This window comes from Megascapheus bottae, chromosome 15 (assembly GCF_031878675.1).
Source record: "Megascapheus bottae isolate mThoBot1 chromosome 15, mThoBot2.hap1, whole genome shotgun sequence".
In the NCBI taxonomy this organism is placed as follows: domain Eukaryota; kingdom Metazoa; phylum Chordata; class Mammalia; order Rodentia; family Geomyidae; genus Megascapheus; species Megascapheus bottae.
In genome coordinates, this window is record NC_143523.1 from 1,804,514 (window position 1) to 1,824,679 (window position 20,166).

A 20,166-nucleotide genomic window follows, 5' to 3' on the forward strand; every position below is an offset into this window, starting at 1 on the left:
GCCTGAGGTCTTGGGAGATCCGTTCCTTCTCGCCCTTCAGTGAGCAAGGACAATGCCCGGGCCTGTTGATCTGTCATTCTGACAGCTCCATTTACTGTGAGGGTTGTGTCTGCTTTGAGTCTTAGAATTTTCTGGGTTCCTATGTCCTGAGTTGCACATGATTGGATCAACTTCTGGACTGCCATATCCCCAAAAAGAGTTACTGAGGGCTGGGCCCAGAGGTGGGTGCCGCGTGGGAACCTGCCGCCCGCCGGGACCCCGCCTGCTTTGCTGTTTCTGGTACTTTTACACTTGGTTTTGTCTTTCTGTGGCTGTTGTTGACATCGCTAGTCACGGTCAGCCACGACCCCTGTGCTCCCACCCCGGACGGGCGCCCTCACGCTGAGCTCTGCGGATCCCCACCCCGGGCAGGCGCCCTCACGCTGAGCTCTGTGGATCCCCACCCCGGGCAGGCGCCCTCACGCTGAGCTCTACGGATCCCCACCCAGGACAGCGCCCTCACGCTGAGCTCTGTGGATCCCCCAGAAAGTCCAGCGTGGCCTCCCGCAGAGCCCGCCGTCCACAGTGCTTGGCGCCAGCGGGCATCAGCTCCCTGCCATTCCTCGTGAGTCCACGTGTGAGCAGCACAGTCGTTATGGCTCTGAGCACCCTTCCACTGATGGCTGCAGAATGTCTTCATTGCTGGGGAACCTTCCAGAATTGGCTAAACAAGATGGACGCGGCCACCAGGTAGTGCAGGGCCTTTGCCAGTGCCAATTGCCTCATGACCACAAAGCCGACCAGATCTCACGGTGTGGGGAGCCAGTCCCCCAAGAATTTTGTCCCTGTTGAAAGAGTGCCTCTTCCACGAGCAGCTAAACAGCTTCGGACAGGCGCTGGAGCATGGCCTCCTGGCAGGCAGGGCGGCCTCTGGTGCAAAGGCCTCCAAGTACCTCATGCCCACGAGGTACGAGGTGTGGTAGACGGTCCTGTGCCTGCAGATTTGATCTCCTCTTCCAGGGAGTTCCCGTCATGTGACATGATAATGTGATTGGTAGAGGCTGGGGTCACAGGTGAGGACGGGGTCACAGGTGAGGCTGGGAGGGACAGGTGAGGACGGGGTCACAGGTGAGGCTAGGAGGGACAGGTGAATTCGGTCACACTGCAGATAGACAAGAGAGCCCTCCAGTGCAAAGGGCACCCGAGTATTGGGCAGAGCTAAGAAGGGGTTTGGTAAACTCTCCATGCAGATGGCAGGGCCTGTGGGAACAGAGCAGGCGGGGGGGGGAACAGGAAGAGGCACGATGGCTGCCGGGCTGTCCCGGTAAGGGGTCAGTGAGGGCAAAGCCGGTGAAACGGCCCTGCAGGTTGGGGGTCAGCCCAGCCCTGCTCTCCCCTGGGCTCCGTCTCTGCCCATCCATTGGGCAGACTCACCTCTGTGTCAAACACAGGCGCTGGCAGGGGGAGAGCTGCTGCCGCTGAGAAACTCACAGGCCTGCCCCTGTCACTCCTGCTCTGGTTCTACACCGGCACCACAGCCAGGATTTTCCTACAGCCTCGATCCAACCCAGAGCCGTCCATTCTGCCGCCAGCCAGCAATGGGCTGGGAATCCCTGCCTGGTCAGTGCCATGTGAGCAGAGAGGAGGCCGGCAGACGCCCACCCGGGGACCTGGAGCCCCTGATTGATGGACCAAGAATGCTTTACAACGGCGGGAAGCATCTCTGCTTCAGCGTGGAGGCTGAAAACAGCAGCACCGATCTTTCAAAGCGCGTCTCATCTAAAGATCATTTGTTACAGCCGCAAGACGGGATGTCAGAGGCCCCATAAGGCAAAAAGATTCACAGAAATTTTGATTCCTGCAGAATTTTATACTGTGTCTAACACCAGAGTTACAGGCTGCTGGTATTTTAATGATAAATTCCCAGCCAGCCCTCTTTGCGGCAAGAGAGAGCAGCTCTCTTAATCCATTAATCACATGAAAGAAGATATGTCCCCCAGATGAACTGGGAAGAGCTAGAGAGGATGGTCAGAAGCCACAGTGACAAAGAGGGCAGAGAGCTGTGTTTATCACTACCGTCAGCATCATTACCTTCAGCGTCACCACTGCCAGCATCTTTGTCACCACCATCTTCATCACCACCACCATGACCACCACCACCACCATCACCACCATCACCAGCGTCATCATCATGACCACAATCATCACCATCATCATCATCACCACTACCATCATCACCATCATCATCATCATCATCATTATCATCATCATCACCATCATCATCATTACCACCATCACCATCATCACCATCATCATCATCATCATCATCATCATCATCACTACCATCATCATCACCATCATCATCATCATCACCACTACCATCATCACCATCATCATCACCATCATCATTATCATCATCATCACCACCATCACCAGCATCATCATCATCATCACCATCATCATCACCATCATCATCATCATCATCATCACCATCACCATCATCATCATCATCATCACCATCACCACCATCATCACCACCATTATCATTATCATCATCATCACCATCACCATCATCATCATCATCATCATCATCACCATCACCACCATCACCAGCATCATCATCATCATCACTACCATCATTACCACCATCATCATCACCATCACCACCACCACCATCACCACCATCATCACCACCACCACCATCATCACCACCACCATCATCGTCACCACCTATCCTATGCTGTCAGATGCAAAACTACATTAAATGGCAGCCAGTTAGAGGAAGAGGGGAGCTCTGGGCTTGGGACTGCATGGGTCACCAGAGGCCTTTGTCCTCGGCTTTTGCTGTAGCTGAGCCCCACAGGCCAGTATTGATCTCAAAGCAACAATGACTTATTCAGCTCTTGCCTTGAGGTCTCGGGTTGATCTGGTCCTGTCTACAGAGGGTGAGGGGGGCTCAGCAGCATCCTGGAGTGGCCCAGAGATCTCATGGCCTCCTCTCCCCATGACGGGTGGAGCTGAAAGTCACGTGGTAGGGTGGCATAGCCAGCGCTCGGAGCCTCCCCATGAACACGCTCAGGTATGTGCAGGTCTGGCTGTCAGTGACAAGACCCTCCTGCATCACTCGAGACACCCCATGTGTGTTTCAAACCTTGTGTCAGAACCCGGGAGCAGAGAGGGCAGGGCCGTGTGTCTTTTTGCATCCCAGGCCTTCCCATGAGGCCTGTCTCCTGGCCAGCCGCACAGGCCCACAGGCCTGGGGAAGCAGCCAGAGCGTGGTTCTGCACGGTCCCCACTTGTCAATATGGCACAGGTGTGGGGAGTAAGGGTCCTCGCAGGCCCGGGCACCTCCCTGCACTCTACCACAGTCACACGGCACCTGCTGGTGACGGCCATAAGGCGCCCAGTGGCGCCTCCAACACGGGCTGGTGATGGCAGAGCTCCAGCTTGCAGACTGGAATGACTGTGGGACTCGCTCTCTGCACACCTGCAGAGCCCTGGCTGGCCGGCCTGCCTTTGGCACCAGCTGGTTGGTGCACAAGCTGGTGAAGACGTAAGAAGCTGGTCTGTGGGGTTTATAGGAACCTTGACGCTCAGAGGCAGAGCCGGTAGGTGGGTCGCAGAGCCAGGTGTTTGAACGTGCAGCACAATGGCATTGCATGGTAGCATTGTGGTGCTCAGATCATGGCCCAGAGAGTTGCCGAGGTGGCCTAAGGGCGGCCCAGGTCACCTGTGAGGTTCAGCAACACCTTGACCTGGTCCGTGTCATAGTCGACCTGTCCTCCTGGAGCCTGACCATCCTCCCCTCGACCCTGAAGTGAGAGTCTGCTGCAGAGCCTCCTGAGCCCAACACCTCCGGGGAAGGACTCCTTAGCTGACCTGACCACAGCCAGGGCCTTTCCAGGTGGCAGCAGCTTCTCTCTGCTCAAGGTGGCGGCACGCCATGGCTCCAGTGTCCTGACAGCCCAAGGTAGCCCTTACCTCCAGTCTCCTCTTAAGTTCTGCCTCTCAGTAGGAGCCGCCTGAAAGCCTTCTGTCCCTGAAAGCCTTCTGGAATGACAGGGTGGTGGCAACGCCACCCACAACACGATGCCCTGCTGTGGCCCAGGGGCGCTGGGCCTGCGGTTCTGCCTCTGGCATGGCTGTGGCTGAGGTGTGCCTTACTCTGTCCAATCTGGACCCCATCGGCATGCTCTCCACGCCCGGCACAGCCCAGGACGCTGTGCGAGTGGTCGGGAGGCAAGAATACTCTGGAGCATGGCCTGGACTCCCTGAGTGGGTCCTGCACCCCCAAGGTGGACACAAGCACCCCTCACAGGAGACCCGATAGGCCCAGACTTCAGTGGGGTTGTACACCAGATGTCTGACTTCGACCCTTCCAGCGCCAAGATCTGCCCTCCTTCCTCAGGGGCGACCTGGAGCTGACTGGTTCTCGTCATGTGAGGGGATGGCCGGGGTCTCAGGCTTGAAGCAGAGTCTGTGGAGTACAAACCCACTTCCTTCCTCCATCTGCGGCGGATGGTGGCGGCAGATGGTCCTGTCCATGCAGAGCCACCACCCAGGCCCAGGTGACGCTGGAGCAGCAATCCAGAAGGATAAGGTGTGTCTGAGAGTTGGGGAGAAAGCAGATGTGCCCAGAGTGCTGGGCTGAGGGACCGACGGGAAAAGAAGAGCTGGGGCTGGGGATGTCACCGCACCATGGTTGCAACAGGAATTTGGGGGTAGAGAAAACGGAGCCGAGGGTTCACAGAGGAAAGAGGCCCCAGGCCTCTGGGGCTCCGGCTGGAGGAGCACCTGCTGGGAATGGACGACTGGACGAGCCCAGTCCCCTTCCAACTGGAGGGCTTCAGACCCAGCGGATTCCTCAAGGCGAAGCATTCGTTTACCGAGGTTTTCAGAAAACCATGGTTTCGCTTGAGCTACTCACCAGGTACCAGCCAGATGCTCAGTCGCTTCTCTCCTGCTAATAACTCGGGCTTGGCTCACTGTGAACACAAACGTGCATTGGAATCGGCTTTGCACTTAGAGGGTACAAAGCCATGCAGCTGGAAGAACGTAAAGATCAACTCAGCTGGTCGGCTTTTGCGTCTGACCAGTTCTGGCTGAGCTGTTGGCTGAGTCTCTGGAAGGCACTCGGCAGCTCTGAGCAATATTTTGTTGAATAAGCGATAATATGCCATCATTGATGCACCTGCCGTGTTCCTATTAATCTTGCTTCAAGTTACAACAATACAAGCCTTGTTTCCACACTTCTATTTTTAACTAATGAAAATTTATTTTACAGAAATCCTAATTATGTCCTTGCAATATAATACAGTGGCAAACCTACTGGCAATTTTCCTTTTTAAATTTTTTTTCAAAACTCTGCATAATCGCAGGAGAAGCAAAGGATATAAGCTGTCCTGAAGTAGTCGGTCTATAAATAAAACCTGAGAATGGGCCAAGCAACCCTTTTCTGCTCCTTGGCACATTTTGAATGAGTGCTGATGTCTTCAGCTTACAGCCCTGGTAAGTTAAGGCCCTGAGTTAGATGTCGAATGCTGGAAGTTCTCAGCACAGGCTGAAGATGGTGTGTGACATGTCCCCAAGTCACTGGCCTGTGCGTCTTCGCTGGTCAGGGTGACTGGCAGGGGCAGTGTGCAGGTGTGGGGTAATGGACCCTCGTCATGCTGCAGGGGGCCAGTCTGGTGCTGGACTTGCTGGGGAGCCTGGCCATGCTGTCACTGCACAGGTGCTGCCATCCGGCTGGGGCCAGGCCAGGGAGAGGCGCTTAGATGGAAGGATAAGATGCAGTGTCGTGAAGAGATGTATCCAGGCCAGTCATAATGGTGCAAATACAGAGTGCTTCAGATTGCGGGCCTCTCTCTCAAGGGGCCTTGTCACCCCTTGGAGCCCTCAGAGGCCCGTGGTGACCGATCACCCTGCCTGGTGAGGTAGCTCCACAGGCCTCCCTCCACCTGACCCTGCAGCCACTGCCATCTCTCTGTTGGAGACAGAAACCCTCCTGGGCCCCAGGGTCTTGGTCTTTCCTGTTCATGCATCAGGAGAGCCTCAGCTTCTGTCTTTCTCAGTAACGCAGTCTGTGTCATCCCAGGGCAAGGTCTTCAATGTCCACACCTCTGTTCAGCAACGAAAGGGAGTCACCCACCCTCCTCACAAGCCCACTGGCCCCATCTGGGCAGGCGCTTCTCAACCTTGGCCGCTACCCTGCCAGGCCTGACGGGAGGGTCCTTCCAAGGGAGCTGGCTGCAGTGACTCTGCAGTGACGGGAGGGTCCTTCCAAGGGAGCTGGCTGCAGTGACTCTGCAGTGACGGGGGCGGCAGGGGTGGGGGGGCTTCCAAGGGAGCTGGCCTTGGTGGCTCTGCAGTAACGGGAGAGTCCTTCCAAGGGAGCTGGCCACAGTGACTCTGCAGTGATGGGGGGGAGGCTTCCAAGGGAGCCGGCTGCGGTGGCCCTGCAGTGCTGCGGGCACCCATACTGTTCTTGGCGCTAAACGTGATCCTTAGCCAGAACCTCATTGTTAGCACCCTGCAAAGCACAGCAAAACTGCCAGGGAAAAACTCAGCCTTTGTCCCCAGCTGCATCAATTGTATTCAAAATGTTTACAAGCCAGGCTTATAATCCTAGCAACTCAGGAGGCTGAGATCTGAGGACAATGGTTCAGAGCCATCCAAACAGGAACGTCTGTGAGACCCTTATCTCTAATTAGCCACCAGAGGTGCACAGAGGTAGAGTGCTAGCTTTGAGCAAAAGAGCGCAGGAACAGTATCCAGGCCCTGCGTCCAAGTCCCATAACCACCACAACAAAAAAAAAGTCCAAAGATTCATTGTTAGCTCCTCAGATAAGTTTTAAAGGCTGTGATGGACGCCTGGGTCTCTTCTGTCATGGTTAATTCTGCATCTTGTGCTCCTAAAGGACTGAAGGCTGTGAGAGCCCTGGGCCGGATAAAGCTCATCAAGAGGACAAGGGCACGGTATCACCGCACCCCCAGGTTCTCCTGCCCCTGGAAGAGCGGGCGACACATTTCCGAGACATGCTCCTGGAGAGAGGGGTAAGGAACCCACGCAGGCCCCAGCTCGGCACCAAGAGGGGATTCTCAGGACCTTCTTCCCCAGTGGAGACAGACAGCTGCATAGGGCAAACCAATGAGCAGAAGCAAGAAAGGGAGCCACTGGGCACCCTTGAAGGCTCTGGTGACCACAGGCCTAAGGAATCCCCTGGCGGGGGCAGGGGGCAGGACTCCGCAGGAAGGTTCCGGCTGCAGGCAGCGAGCACCTGCTGGTGTGGGAAAGAGTCCTGCCTGCGTAGTCAGCCAAGCGCAATTCCCAAAGCTCGGGAAGACCCCCCGGCTGGCCTAACCTCACAGAGGCCCCGAGTCTACTATTAATGTGACCACTTTTAAATAAAGTTAGGATGATCCTAATTGGGCTTGATATCTAAATTCACTCTGAATGGATGGGGCTCCATGTGAATTCCTTCCCGTGAGTTTTATTTCTTGCTTTAGCTTTTGGGGATAAAATGAACCAGAGAAATATTGCAGCCCAGTTGGGTTTCTTCACAAAATGAGACTGACATAGAAGGGACTCATGGAGTCTATGTGTGAAGATAATTGTAATGACACTGTAATGGCCTTGTGGATTCAAAAGCACATCCCCTCTGCCACCCCCAGGCCGTTTCCTGCCCAGCATCTACCCAGCAGCTGGGTACCCAGACTCCTGAGTGGCTGGGGCAGCAGCCCAGGGCCAGGGAAGGCACGAAGGCATGGCTTCCATGGGCTTCCCTGCAGCGCTGGCCCCTGGTCTGCATGGACTGGAGCAGAGCCAGGCTGGACAGCACAGAGATGGGCATTCTGCACTGTCCTGGACAGTCCCGGACACGTCTCCTCCCACCATGAATCTGAACATATGTCTTCTTCCACATCCACCCAGATGCAGGCGCGGCCCCCACCACCGGAGCAGGGAGGGGGTAGTCTAACTAGACAGGGGGACAGCGTGAAAGGGACACTGGCTGCAATTCCGTTGCACCCATTTTTTGCAGGGTCCTCTCCCTGTAGGCCCTCAAGCTGCCCGGTGTGGCTCTCATCCGAGCCATGTCCCCAGGTCCCCTGCCAAGCCCAGCCCCCAGGCCGGCCGAGCTGTTGGCCGGCCTGGGCAGGGCTGGTTTCTTGCTCCTGAGCCCCTGACCCAGGACAGTGCTGATTTTAGAAGCTTTTGGAGCCAAGGAGGAAGGGCTGCTGGCTTTCCTCCGCCAGGCTCCTGTCTCTGTGGAGACAAGGGGAAAACGGGTACGGCTTGTCACGGGAGAGGAGATGTCACCTGCCCTGGCCCTGGGCTGCAGGCCCTGCCGGTGACCTGGCAGGCAGGAAGCACTGTCTCCCAGAGTGGCCAGACGGCTTCCCGCGCAAAGGATCCTGAGGATAAGGAGCACAGTCCCTGCACTGACCTTGCCGGTCCAGCTTTGAAAGATGAGTCTATCTCTGCAAGACCCCACGGGATAAGGCACTCGTGAGAAGCAGAGTGTGTGACTCCCCCGTCTACTTTGGAGACAGTGGGCACAATTTGCCAGCAATGTTACCCTAGCCTGCAGGGGCATTCGTGGGCAGAGATTCTCATGGGCAGGGGATTCTCCTGGGCAGAGAGACCAGTGGGCCAGCTTACAAGGGCTCTGGAATGAATCCAAATGGCTTTGCTGGAGTCGTTGCACTGACCAGATGTGTGGGGACTTCTTGACTCGTGGTGGGGTGGGTGACTCATTTTAGCCTTTGATTCTGAGATTCTGTGTGAAAAAGACAAGCTAATAGGCACAAGTGAGGCCCCCGTGGAGCTGGGGAGATGAGCAGCTCGTGGTGGAGAAGGATGATCCACATTCACTGCCAGGCCATCAAGCAGTGCCACCACTATGACATGTGGACTTTATAAAGTGGAACCGCCACCCCCAGCCCTGCCATTTCCTAAGTTGCTCGTGCTCTGGAGAATTTAATAGCTGAAGCCATCAGATTTCCAGTTGCTGGAAGAATGAGAGCCGGAAAGGTCACTGCCTCATGGACTGAGCGATTAGTGAGACTTGACACTGTTCAGTGCTTTGGTGGGGAGTGGAAGGCAGGACTCTGAGTTTGAGGTGGTTTAAAAGGGCAGAGTAGGGAATTTGGGGCGCTCCTGTGTGGCAGTAGTCTCCAGGTCTGAGCTGTTCGGTAGGTGAGCGATGGCCTGGCAGGAGCTTTTGCTCCACTTGCTTTCTTTGGCAGACAGACATCGCAGTGGACTTCTTTGGAAACTGCAACGGGTGGTGGAAGAGCCCCCCCGCTGCTCCCCGGGACGTTCGGCCAGGCATGAGTGTCTTCTGCACCTGCCTGGAAGTCGGTGGGGCTGGGCTAGAGATGGGAGGCTACTCTTCTTAGAGTGCTCGCTTTCGGTGCTCAGGTGCTGCCAGCGGGCCCCCCCTCAGGCTGTCCTCAGCTGACTCCTGGCCACCTTCCCAGCCCTGGAGAACCCGAGGACGCTGGCTGACCCTCAGTGCTGGCCATCTTCCCGGGCTGCTGGGTTTGGATCAGTGAGGAAGGGATTCACAGACCACAGGAGACATGCTCGGAGAAAGCGGAGGGTGTGACGCCACTGCTGATGGCACACGGGACTCTGATGCCAGTCTGTGGCTAACAGAGCCAGTGTGACTTGGCTCCAGCAGCGAGCTGGAGGCATCTGTGCCCCTCTGCCCCAGACTCGAAGCACATCGCCTTATTTTCAGAGCATACGCAGGTGCCTGGTGAGAGGTGGTTCAGAAGCAGGCTCTTGGCACTATCAGGTGACCACAGAACAACAGGCTCCTCGGGCAGCGCGCCACGTGTGGGCTCTGAGTCCCTCCCCGCTCCTGCCCCGAGCACATGACACGTCACGGGTTAAGTAAGACCACACCACAGCACCTGTCTGCACGTATCACAGGAAGCCTGTAAAGCAGGAATACACACGACTATTTTTGTCCACTAGTAAATTAGTGCATACACAAAAGTGTGAAGTAAAATCTTACCAGAAATTATTTAACCAGTGGGGCAATTGCATTTTGGGGGTAATTTTTTGCCAGCTATCTTTTTTTTTTTTCTGAAAATAGTGTTTCAGAGGATCTCTGCTCTGAAAAAATAATCAGTTAGAAAAAAATACTTTAAAAAATGGAGAGTGAAGATTTTTCTTAGAGTATAGCAATATTGAGTTGAAATTTAATGGTTGAACGAATTTCTTGTTTATCTATCAATTTCAATAAGTTCAACTTACCTTTTTATAAATTTATGTACTAAATTTTCCCTTAAGTAGTTTTACAATTAGCATAAAGTCTTGGACAAAACGTGTACCATGTACGTGTGTGTGTGTGTGTGTGTGTGTGTGTGTGTGGTTGGGGGTAGAATTCAGGCCTCACTGAACAATATCTCCAATGCCTGGAAAACTTTTGATAAGTACACGGTATCCCTTTCGCCGTCAGCTTAGAAGTCCTCCACTCTACTGCACTTAGTGTATCCCTGCTTTGTGGTGTTAAATAATCCATGGCTGGCCTCTTCTGTAACTTTGTCTGCCCACGTGGCCCGGGCAGCTCCAGTCATTGTTTGACGAGCGTCGTGGTGCTTCGGTTTGCTCTCCTGCCAGCAGTGTTGGAGAATCCCGAGGCTTTGCTTCTCCCGCACCTCCACCTGTGCTGCGTGGTGAGCGCTTACTTATCAAACGGTGTTTTCTTCTCTCTCCCTGGGAGCAGCTCCACACCTCGGCCCCTTCCTGGACCTCTACTGCCCTAGCTTTGACTGTGCAGTGCAGCACTTCAGGTGTGAGGTTTGAGGAAGGAGGAGTGAGGTGAGAGGTGTGAGGGGGAGGAGTGAGGAGTGAGAGGTGGGGGGAGTGAGGAGTGACTGGGGAGGAGTGAGGGGTGAGGAGGGAGGGGGGAGGCATGAGGGGGGAAGAGGGAGGAGGGAAGAGGGAGGAGGGAGGGGTGAGGAGTGAAGAGTGAGGGGGGGAGAGGAGTGAGGGGGAGGAGGGAGGAATGAGGAGTGAGGGGGAAGAGGGAGGAGTGAGGAGGGAGGAGTGAGGAGGGAGGGGTGAGGAGGGAGGGGTGAAGAGGGAGGAGGGAGGGGTGAGGAGTGAGAGGTGTGGGGAGTGAGGAGTGACTGGGGAGGAGGGAGGGGTGAGGAGGGAGGGGGGAGGAGGGAGGGGGGAGGCATGAGGGGGGAAGAGGGAGGAGGGAAGAGGGAGGAGGGAGGGGGGAGGAGTGAAGAGTGAGGGGGGAGAGGAGTGAGGGGGAAGGAGGGAGGAATGAGGAGTGAGGGGGGAAGAGGGAGGAGTGAGGAGGGAGGGGTGAGGAGGGAGGGGTGAGAAGGGAGGGGTGAAGAGGGAGGAGGGAGGGGTGAGGAGTGGAGGGGGGAGGAAGGTCAGTTCTCAGGAAGGGAGCTGCCCTTGGGTCGTGTGGCCCTCGTCTCTCCCACACCCCTGTTCTGATTTCTGCGTGGGAAAGCCCTGGTCCTCGTGTGACCGCGTCTCAGCTGAGTGTGCTGGGGTAGCTTTGTATGTTCTTAGCTATCGACATAGAAAAGTTGTGGCCTTGGAAAAAGCCCGATGGCCCTGCGTGCGGGTGGAGGCCTTCCCCCGGGAGGACGGGCAGGCAGGCTGGTGGCCGTGGCCCTGCGTGCAGGTGGAGGCCTTCCCCTAGGGGACGGGCAGGCAGGCTGGTGGCCGCCACAGCCAGGGACCCAGGCTGTGTTTGCACTTGGGCTCTCCTGGGCCCAGGCAACTCCTTCTGCATAGGAACCATCCTAGATCCCAGCGTAGCTCCCTCCTAGAAGGGGCAGGGTCAGTACACAGGATGCTGCTGCCCGTCCTCCACAAGGCCGGTTCTCCTCCTGCACAGCGGCCACCACGGCCCCCAGCTGTCTGCCCACTCAGGCAAGTTGAGAGCTATTCCAGATGCATCGTGGAGCCCTCCGAGGCCGGGGGCCGTGACAGGGCCTCGCCTCTGCCTCTGAGGACAGGGCGGGCCTGGGTGTTGGGCTGAAGGGACAGTAGAGCCAGAAAGGAGGTCGAAGCCTGAGTGGGGCTCTTTCTGTCCCATGCCTACAGGCCCCGCCCAGGCGCAGCCCAGGCAAAAGGCAGATGCTGGGAGGAGAGGGGCGGGGCCCAGCGGCTCCTCCACAATGGCAGCTTCAGGGCGGGGGGGGGGGGGGGGGGGGGGACACACTCCCATCTTGGGAAGGGGTCCCTGGAAGTGGTGGGGTGAGTGTCCCAGGGGCCTGGAGAGAGCCGGCGTGCAGAGGAGAGGAGGTGTGGGAGCTGTGGTAACCGGGCATGTTTCTCCCCGGCCCTGAGGCAGGGATCCTCTGCCTGCGGGGGTGTGGGCCTCTTTGGTGAGTCTGAGTGCCGCCTCTCTTGGGTCCCTGTGGCCTCCTCTGGCATTCGAAGCTCCCTCGCTCTCACCCTCGCTGTGTATCCCCTGACATTCAGGGAAGATGTAATCCACGTGGCCAAGTTCCGTGGCACAGGAAGGGACAGGAGAGATGGGAAGGCCGCAAGAGGAGGGGCCGGACAGGGAGGCCCGGTCAGTGAGCAGGGGCCCAGAGACTGGCGGTCCCCCGGGACCTTGAGCTTTCACCCTGTTTCCCTTGTGTTTCTACCGCAGTGTGGAATCATTTGGCTTCATTTCATGTTGCATGGTATCTTAGTTCTTTGTGTCGATCCATGCTAGGCAGGGCCTGAGGTAACAGTTGCATCCCATCCCACCTCTGCCGAGGCAGCAGGTGAAGGAGGGGAGGACTCACAGGGAGGTGGAGAGCAGGGCCTCGCTAGGAGATGGGCCCTCGAGACACAGCGCTGCTGCCCTAGGGAGTTTGCAGTCAAAGAAGGAAAAGCCACCGCTACTTCCAGAAGCGATTGCTGCGGCAGATTCGATACGGCCACTGTAATATACTAAAGAACACAGGGTAAACGCAGTTTGTGGTACCCAACTCTCGAGAGGTTCACTAGCTTTGGGGATGACTGGGCTTGCGCTGAGACGGGAAGCAGTCCCCTGAGGAGAGCCTGCTGAGCCCCCACTCCTGGTCCTAACTGACAGCCATAGTGCAGGGGCACTGGTACAAGCCTGGCGATGGACGAGGGTGGCACAGACGGAGCCACAGGACACCACACATTCCTGCAGGGGCCCACCAGCTGAGACTCGCCCACGTGCAGGGTCAAGGCTGTGAGGGCCCTGCCTGGACTGCTCACCTGCCCTGTCAGGGCCCTGGACTGCCCGCCCTGGGAGTCAGGGACGTCCTCCATGCAGGACCTGGTGGCAGCAGCCGTTCTTTTCACTCTGGCCTTGAAGGTCCCCAGCCTCTTTCTGATTCAAGGATTGAGCACCAGGTTCCATGGTGAAAAGATGAAGAATGAACTCTGTGTGCCGCGCTGGACAGCCAACGACGCGGCAGACCGGCCCTCCGCCTGCGGCATCTGACGGGTGGGGCTGGCCCCGGACAGCGGCAGACATCAAGTGCCGACAGCCTGCATCCTCACACGTGTGGCCACCTCTGAACTTGCCTGGCCACTGTACTTAAATGGAATCCATTTGTCTCATAGCCCAATTGTCCCCGGCAGCAATTCGGAATTGGTTCTCCTATTTCTGGAGACACTTGGGTGACGCTGGCGCTGTCGCTGGAGCCATTCTCACAGAGTTCTGCAAATGGCCCCCTCCTCCTCATGCATGGGACTTCAGCCACCTGCCGGAGTCTGATGCAGACCGGCCGCTGCCCATGCAGGGGGCCCTGGGCCCCTTGGGGAGTGCTGAATCCGCTCGGCCAGCACCCCAGCCTGCTGTGGTCACTAGGGGAGTGGAGCGGCAGCTCACAGCCCTCTGGCCACGGAGTGACCTTAACGCTTAGCGGGGACCGCGGCCAGCCTGGGGCGTCTGGTGTACAGACGGAAGGCTGGAAAGGGAGCGCGTGCTGGGGAGAAGCTGAACTAGCTCATGTGCAGGTGGGGCCAGCCATGCCACGGCCTCACAGTGCGCCAGGCACCCGGGGCAGGCAGATGTGGCTAGATGTCCCCTGGTCATTCCAAGAGGAGGGCGGGGTGTGCTTGCCAGGATGAGAGCAGCCTCATGGGAGACCGTTAGTTCCCTCGGATTCCTGGACCTGGGCCCGAGGTGGCCTGAGGTCAGGGTCGTCAGAGTAGAGGAGGGGAGGGGCAGAGCAAGAGGCGGCCCTGGGACAGGAAGAGAATGTCCCTCAGAACTCCCGCCAGCAGTGGTGGGGCAGTCCCAGGGGAGGGGAGGAGACTCGACAGAGGCTGGGTACAGAGCCTTGACTTATTCCAGTAATCCTGCAAGTCTCAACGACTGTAAACGAAAATGCATAACTTTGAAAAACAACCTGCCTGGAATGGGGTTAGATATTGGAGATCAACTTTAATTAGAACAATTCCACCCCAGCCTATCTGCTTAAGCCTGTGGGGTTCTGAAATGTTTATGAATATCCTTTCAAGATGGGATGCTCAGAGGCCTTCCTCTGCTGCTGGCTGCATCTGCAGAGGGCTCTGCTGTGGAAGACACCAGAAAAGAAACAGTGTCATAGGTCTAGAAATTAAATCTTCTAGTGTTTTCTGTATTGATTTCCACGGAGGTTTGACGCATCCTGTATGCTTCTGTAGCCAACAACCCCGAATCCATTGCGCCTTGGACGCTGTGTTTTTACCATTGATCACTCACAGATTCCAGACTCAGCACCGAGGCTAACTACGACTCTATTGGATATCTTTCTCCAGGTGTCAGCATTTTCTACTTGGGAGAAAGAACTCCATAAAATTGTGTTTGACCCACGCTATCTCCTGCTAAACTCGGAGGAACGGAAGCAGGTAATGTGGGGACAGGACTAGGTGGGAGTGGAGAGAGCCCGTGGAAACAGAGTCCAGGCTAGAGCTTCCCCACGGCTGCCTCCACAGCTCTGCAGCTGGGGAGAGCTCGGAGGTGTGGGGCGCGAGCTAGGAGCAGCAGATTGGAAAGGGAGCATCTGACCCCTAAGAAAATACACATACGCAAAGATAAAATGCAACTTTAGGGCCCATAAAGTACGCTAAATGAGGCAGGGGCCACCGGTGAGAGCGAGCAGGAAGAGGATGGAGCGGTGCTCTAGAGCCTCCTCTCTACAGCAGGACAAGCTAATGGCTGTTCACAAGAGGCAGCTGTGACAGCCAGTGAGGACAGTGGGCGCCATAGCCTTAGCTCTGTGTGTGTGTGTGTGTGTGTGTGTGTGTGTGTGTGTGTGTGTGTGTGTGTGTGTGTAATGGGACAAGAGCAGAAAGGACAGATTTCTACATTTCTAACCCCAGTGCCAGGTCAGACTCCTCAGAGGAGGTGTCACCCCCCACCCCCGCCCAGTGAGTTCAGACTCAGGAGCCTTGAGAAGTACTCGGGGTGACCAGGAAGAGGTGGCTCACTGCCCTGGCTGGCACAAGTCAGATGAGATTGTTGTTTTATCTAGGGCCTTGTTATCAGCTTACAAAGCCCTGTAAACAAATCCTGAGATGGGGCCAAAGGGGCAGCCCCTCGGGCTCCAGCAACTGTGTTCCGCCGCCCCAGGGAACTGGAAAGGCCTCGGGCTGGATGTGTGAAGATCGGTCACTGGCCAAGTTAGAATAACGAGCTCATCCTTCTGGGAACTTGGAACTCATTTTTTTAGCTGAGTCTTATTTTCCAGGAAGCAGAGCCTCCTCGAGTAGGAGACAGGATGGCAGTGTCTGCAGATAATGCCAGCAGCAAGCGAGCTGAGCTTGGGCTGCAGCTATTGTTTCTATAGCAGAGCAAAACTGTAATTTTAATAATTGATAGTATTTCAGCCTTTTGTTGCATTATTAAAATGCAAAAAAGTTCTCCAACTCAGTGATAGAAGAACGCACACAGAAGAAGCCTGAGTGTATGGTGGAATCAACGGTGTGCCACTGTCACGAGCCACGAGATGGGCGGATGGGCAGCCACCTGCAGAGGCTGTGGACTCGGCTCCCAACGAGCTCGTCCGCGGCTGTCATCTGTGATGGACAGCTTTGGGGAATAGTCACCTGTAAGGGATGTTGAAGAGGTCAGCCTCACCCCTAACAGGAAAGACCAACTCAGCACGCAGCCCCAAGACAATCCCAGTTTGACATTTACATACTCCTGGGAGCACAGGTCTGTCTCCTGCCCGGGGTGAGCTGGCTGTGGTCCTCTGCCCTTCCACAACCACCTGCTGGCTCTGCAGGCCATGGTCAGAGAGCAGATGCTGAAGGGGAGAGCTGCGCCGGCCCCACTGGTCGTGTCCTGTGCAGTGGGGCTGGCCCTTCCGCCCACACCCAGAGTCCAGCGCTCCCTGACAGGCTGTCACGAGCGAGGCTCCGGGCCTGTCTCGGCATCCTGCCTTGTGGTACTGGAGGCAGAAGGAAGTGAAGGAAGCCGGCCGGGCAGTGCACAGGCACTGCAGCCCCAGACAGCACTCAGTGGAACTCCTGCAGCCCACCAGTGGGGAGCCGTGCAAGGAGGAGCAGGCGGAGCCCAGCAAGGGAAGGAAGCAGTTTCGGGCCCAGTTCTAGAAGCATGGGCTGTTCACAAATGACGCAGAGCACAAGCGTTACAGGCAGCGTGCATGTGTGTGTGTGTGTGTGTGTGTGTGTGTGTGTGTGTGTGTGTGTGTGTCTCCTCGCAGGCTAGGTGGCTGGGTGTTTTCACGGGGCAGAGCTAAGGTGTGCTGGCCGTGTGGGCCGGGGGGTTGGGGGTTGCAGTGGAGGTGGAGGAGCCCACTCGGAAGCTGGGCTGGGGCCCGGGGCTGCAGAGGAGCTCACTCGGAGGCTGGGCTGGAGGCCAGGGAGGGCCGATCAGGTCTGTTTCTATGGTAACAAGCAGAGAAAGTTTCATTTTATACTCCAGTGCGTATTGTAGGGAGATAATGGCCAATGCTATCTCTTTAAAAAGTCACAACCCATTTAGGATAAAACTGGTATAATGTATAAGAAGGAAGAATTCCTACTACATGAAATTATAGTGGTATAAATAAAGCAACAGAGAAAAAGGAGAAAAGAGAAAATTTAGATTCGGTAGATACATGGTTGTAGGCAGAGAACGAGGCAGTTATCTCTTGCTAGCTCTGTCCCCACAGCCAGCCAGACTTTAAAATTAATAGAGCAAAACTGCTGCTAATGATGGAGCCGGGAACTTTTATTCAGAAGATGACCTGCATTCACCTTTCTTATTAGTTTAAATTAGAAGATAACGAGGAAATGAACCTAAGTGTTTGCCTTGAAGGCATGACAAGCCAGTCCCAGTCTCACTTAAATTTACAGGCACAGGTTCAAAATTTAAGTTGTGAGTATTTCACAAGCCAACGTGGTGAGAAGCAATTCTGTTTTTCTGACCATTAAAGAACCAGATCTGAGGCGGTAAGGCAGTCAAGAGGGCCAGGGGTCAGCTTTGCTCTTCCAGAAGCTTCCTTGTCACACCCTCCCTCCCCAGCCCGCCCTTCCCTCTGCCGCTCTTCTTTCCCACTGCAGCCTGACTCTAAGGTCCTTATGTACTGGTGGCTCTGGAGACCTAGTGGATTGGTGCTGAAGGACTCTTTACTGGCCTTCTAGAATTAGATGTGGATTTTGTTGATATTTTTGTTGGTAGCATTACAAATGAAACCGTGCTGCCCTTTCCATTCTTGGGCTCTGTAGTCGGGAAGGGAGGGTTTACCACCGGGGCCATCTCACCCTGACAGAGGAGAGCCACTAGGTTTCCAGGAGAAGGTCCTGGGAAGTCTGGCTGTGGTTGTCCTCTGGCGGCATTCCCGTGCTCCACACAGGGTCAGGGCTGCGCCGAAGGGCCAGACTCAGAGCAGGTGTCTGGGTACAGGGGGACTGTGCCGTGCCTAGGACGTCCACTGTGGTGGTCAGGGCAGCCCTGGACCCCGCTGTCCTCAGAAGCAGCCTGGTCCGCTTGAGCATCGTGCCCCCACGTTAGGAAGTGGGTTTCCAGACCCGATTCACTGCCTGTTCCCACGCTGGTCACTGTGGGAGCGGCGCTGCTCCGCTAGGGAGCAGAGACATGGAGGGACCTCCTGGAACAGAGGCAGCTGTGGCACTCACGGGACACTGCTCTGTGGTTGGGATGGGAGAGAGCGAGGGGAGGGGTGATCTTGCCCAAAAGGCAGTATGTTTATTACCTAACTTATGGAGCTGGAACTCCTGACTGTCACCTTTATAAAACCAAGAGGGAATTTTAAAACATGAGCCCCGGTGTGGAGAGTGGGACTTTCCACGTGCCTGGCTCCTGGCTCACCGAGAGCGGCCGTGGATTGAGTATTTGGCCCGCGGGGCGGGTGTAGAGAAGCACCGTGGGTCTGGCACGCAGATCAGGCATGATGGGCTCTGTTACCAAGGTGCCTGTGTCTCACAGCACTGCACACGGAAGGGCTCAGAGCCAGAGCGAGCGGCTTTCTTCAGGCTCTGGCTGGCGAGTCACGCTGTGTTTGGAATGCAGTATTTGTTTCTGATATTTTCTGTTATGTATGTTTTAAGATATTTGAACAGTTTGTCAAGACAAGAATAAAAGATGAATACAAGGAAAAGAAAAGTAAATTGCTGCTAGCCAAAGAAGAGTTCAAAAAACTTCTAGAGGAGTGCAAGGTGTCACCCAGGTACGGAGGGCAGACGGCGGGTGCTTTGGGGGGGCTGGATCGTGAGAGGTTAGAGGAAGGCTCTCAGGGTCTGTTCTGTCAAGTCATCTCTATCATGTTGGCCAGCACAGGAATGTCTTAGGGGTGCAGCTGAGTGTGTGTGCTGTTGAACAATGCAATCCTCCCGGTCCCAGCTCTGGACACGCTTCTGAAGATGATGTCCTGAACGAAGTCTGGTGGCCCTGTGCCAGGCACACAGGGCGGCCTGCACGAAGCCCTGTGGCACAGAGCAGAGGAAGAGGGAAGCATGGGGTAGGGGCAGCAGGGGTTGGAGTCCAGAGGCAGGGCATGGGGAGAGGAGTGAGGTCACAGCCCGCAGGGAGCAGGCGACTGCTGGCTCAGGTCCCTGCCCCTCCGGTGCTCTGCCCCGAAAGGCCGCAAACCAAGTCAGTCAAGGCCCCTGTGCACTCCGGGAAAGCAGGACCGCTCCGTCTCAGAGCAGTCTTTCTTCTTCAGGACCACCTTTAAGGAGTTTGCCGAGAAGTATGGCCGCGACCAGAGGTTCCGACTTGTTCAGAAAAGAAAGGACCAGGAGCACTTTTTCAATCAGTTCATCCTAATTCTTAAGAAACGGGACAAGGAGAACAGACTGAGGCTGAGGAAGATGAGATGAGCCCGTGGACGTGGAGGAGACCGAGGTTGTGGACAGGACAGCGGTGCCAGCCTGGGGCGGGCGGGGCGGCCCCGAAAGGCCGTTCTCAGAGGATTACTGTTTCATATTGAAGCTCTCTTTTGTACAACATGCGGAGTTTGATGCATTTCTAATTGCCATGATATGTGGATCCCTTAATTGTTTTCATTATGCAAATGACTTGTAAGATACACAAATTATAAATCCACTGCGGGTTTGAGTTGACGCCGAGGCGGGCGCCCCCGCCATGACTCCAGGCGTTCCCTCTCCGGGCTGCTGTGGAGAACTTTACCGTAGTTAGGAACCCCTGTGCTCCAGCCCCCAGGTCGTGGTCTCATCTCCGAGTCATAGCAGTAGGGCCTCATCGTTCATCGCCGTGGCATCCTCATTCCACACAGGACCAGGGGCCTTGCGGGGAGGCCCGAGCGTCACCGGGCACCGCGGGCCAGGAGAAGAGAGTTGCTCGGGCGGCCGGAGGTCCTTCCTGAAAGAAATTATTTTGTACAAAACCATCATCCTGATATTTGAGTTATTTTTATTGTATGCCCAGAGTTTGCATGAGATTTTTCTCATCATCTTTGTATAAAATTTTAAATTTTTTTTAATTAATAAATATTTTAAGCCAGTGTGTTTTTGTGGTGGAGACCTTCCATGGTGTCAACTGAAGAGACAGGGCCCGGTTCCAGGGCTCAGAAGAGGCAGAGTTACACGCAGGGCTGTGGACATACCCCCAACAAAACCCAGCTCTGGTATCCTGCCCTCATGCGTTTGATGGGAGGCAATGCGGAGCTGGTGGAACTTGCTGAAGTTCCCGAGGAGGGGAGGGTCGCTTGCATCTGTGATTGAATGGCTGTCTCTGCCCAGAGCCACCAGATAGG

The 20,166-nt window shown here is 55.8% G+C and overlaps 1 protein-coding gene across 1 annotated transcript in view; it reads left to right on the forward strand.

Moving 5' to 3' along the window:
• Tcerg1l (transcription elongation regulator 1 like) overlaps positions 1-19,893 on the forward strand; it is a 145,056-nt gene extending 125,163 nt beyond the window's left edge. The window contains exons 9-12 of the mRNA XM_090346825.1: positions 6,897-7,032; positions 14,741-14,830; positions 18,500-18,618; positions 19,114-19,893. Of these exons, the coding sequence (XP_090202951.1) occupies positions 6,897-7,032; positions 14,741-14,830; positions 18,500-18,618; positions 19,114-19,270 (502 nt within the window). The 3' untranslated portion in view covers positions 19,271-19,893. The remainder of the gene's footprint in view (positions 1-6,896; positions 7,033-14,740; positions 14,831-18,499; positions 18,619-19,113) is intronic.
• The last annotated feature ends 273 nt before the right edge of the window (positions 19,894-20,166 follow it).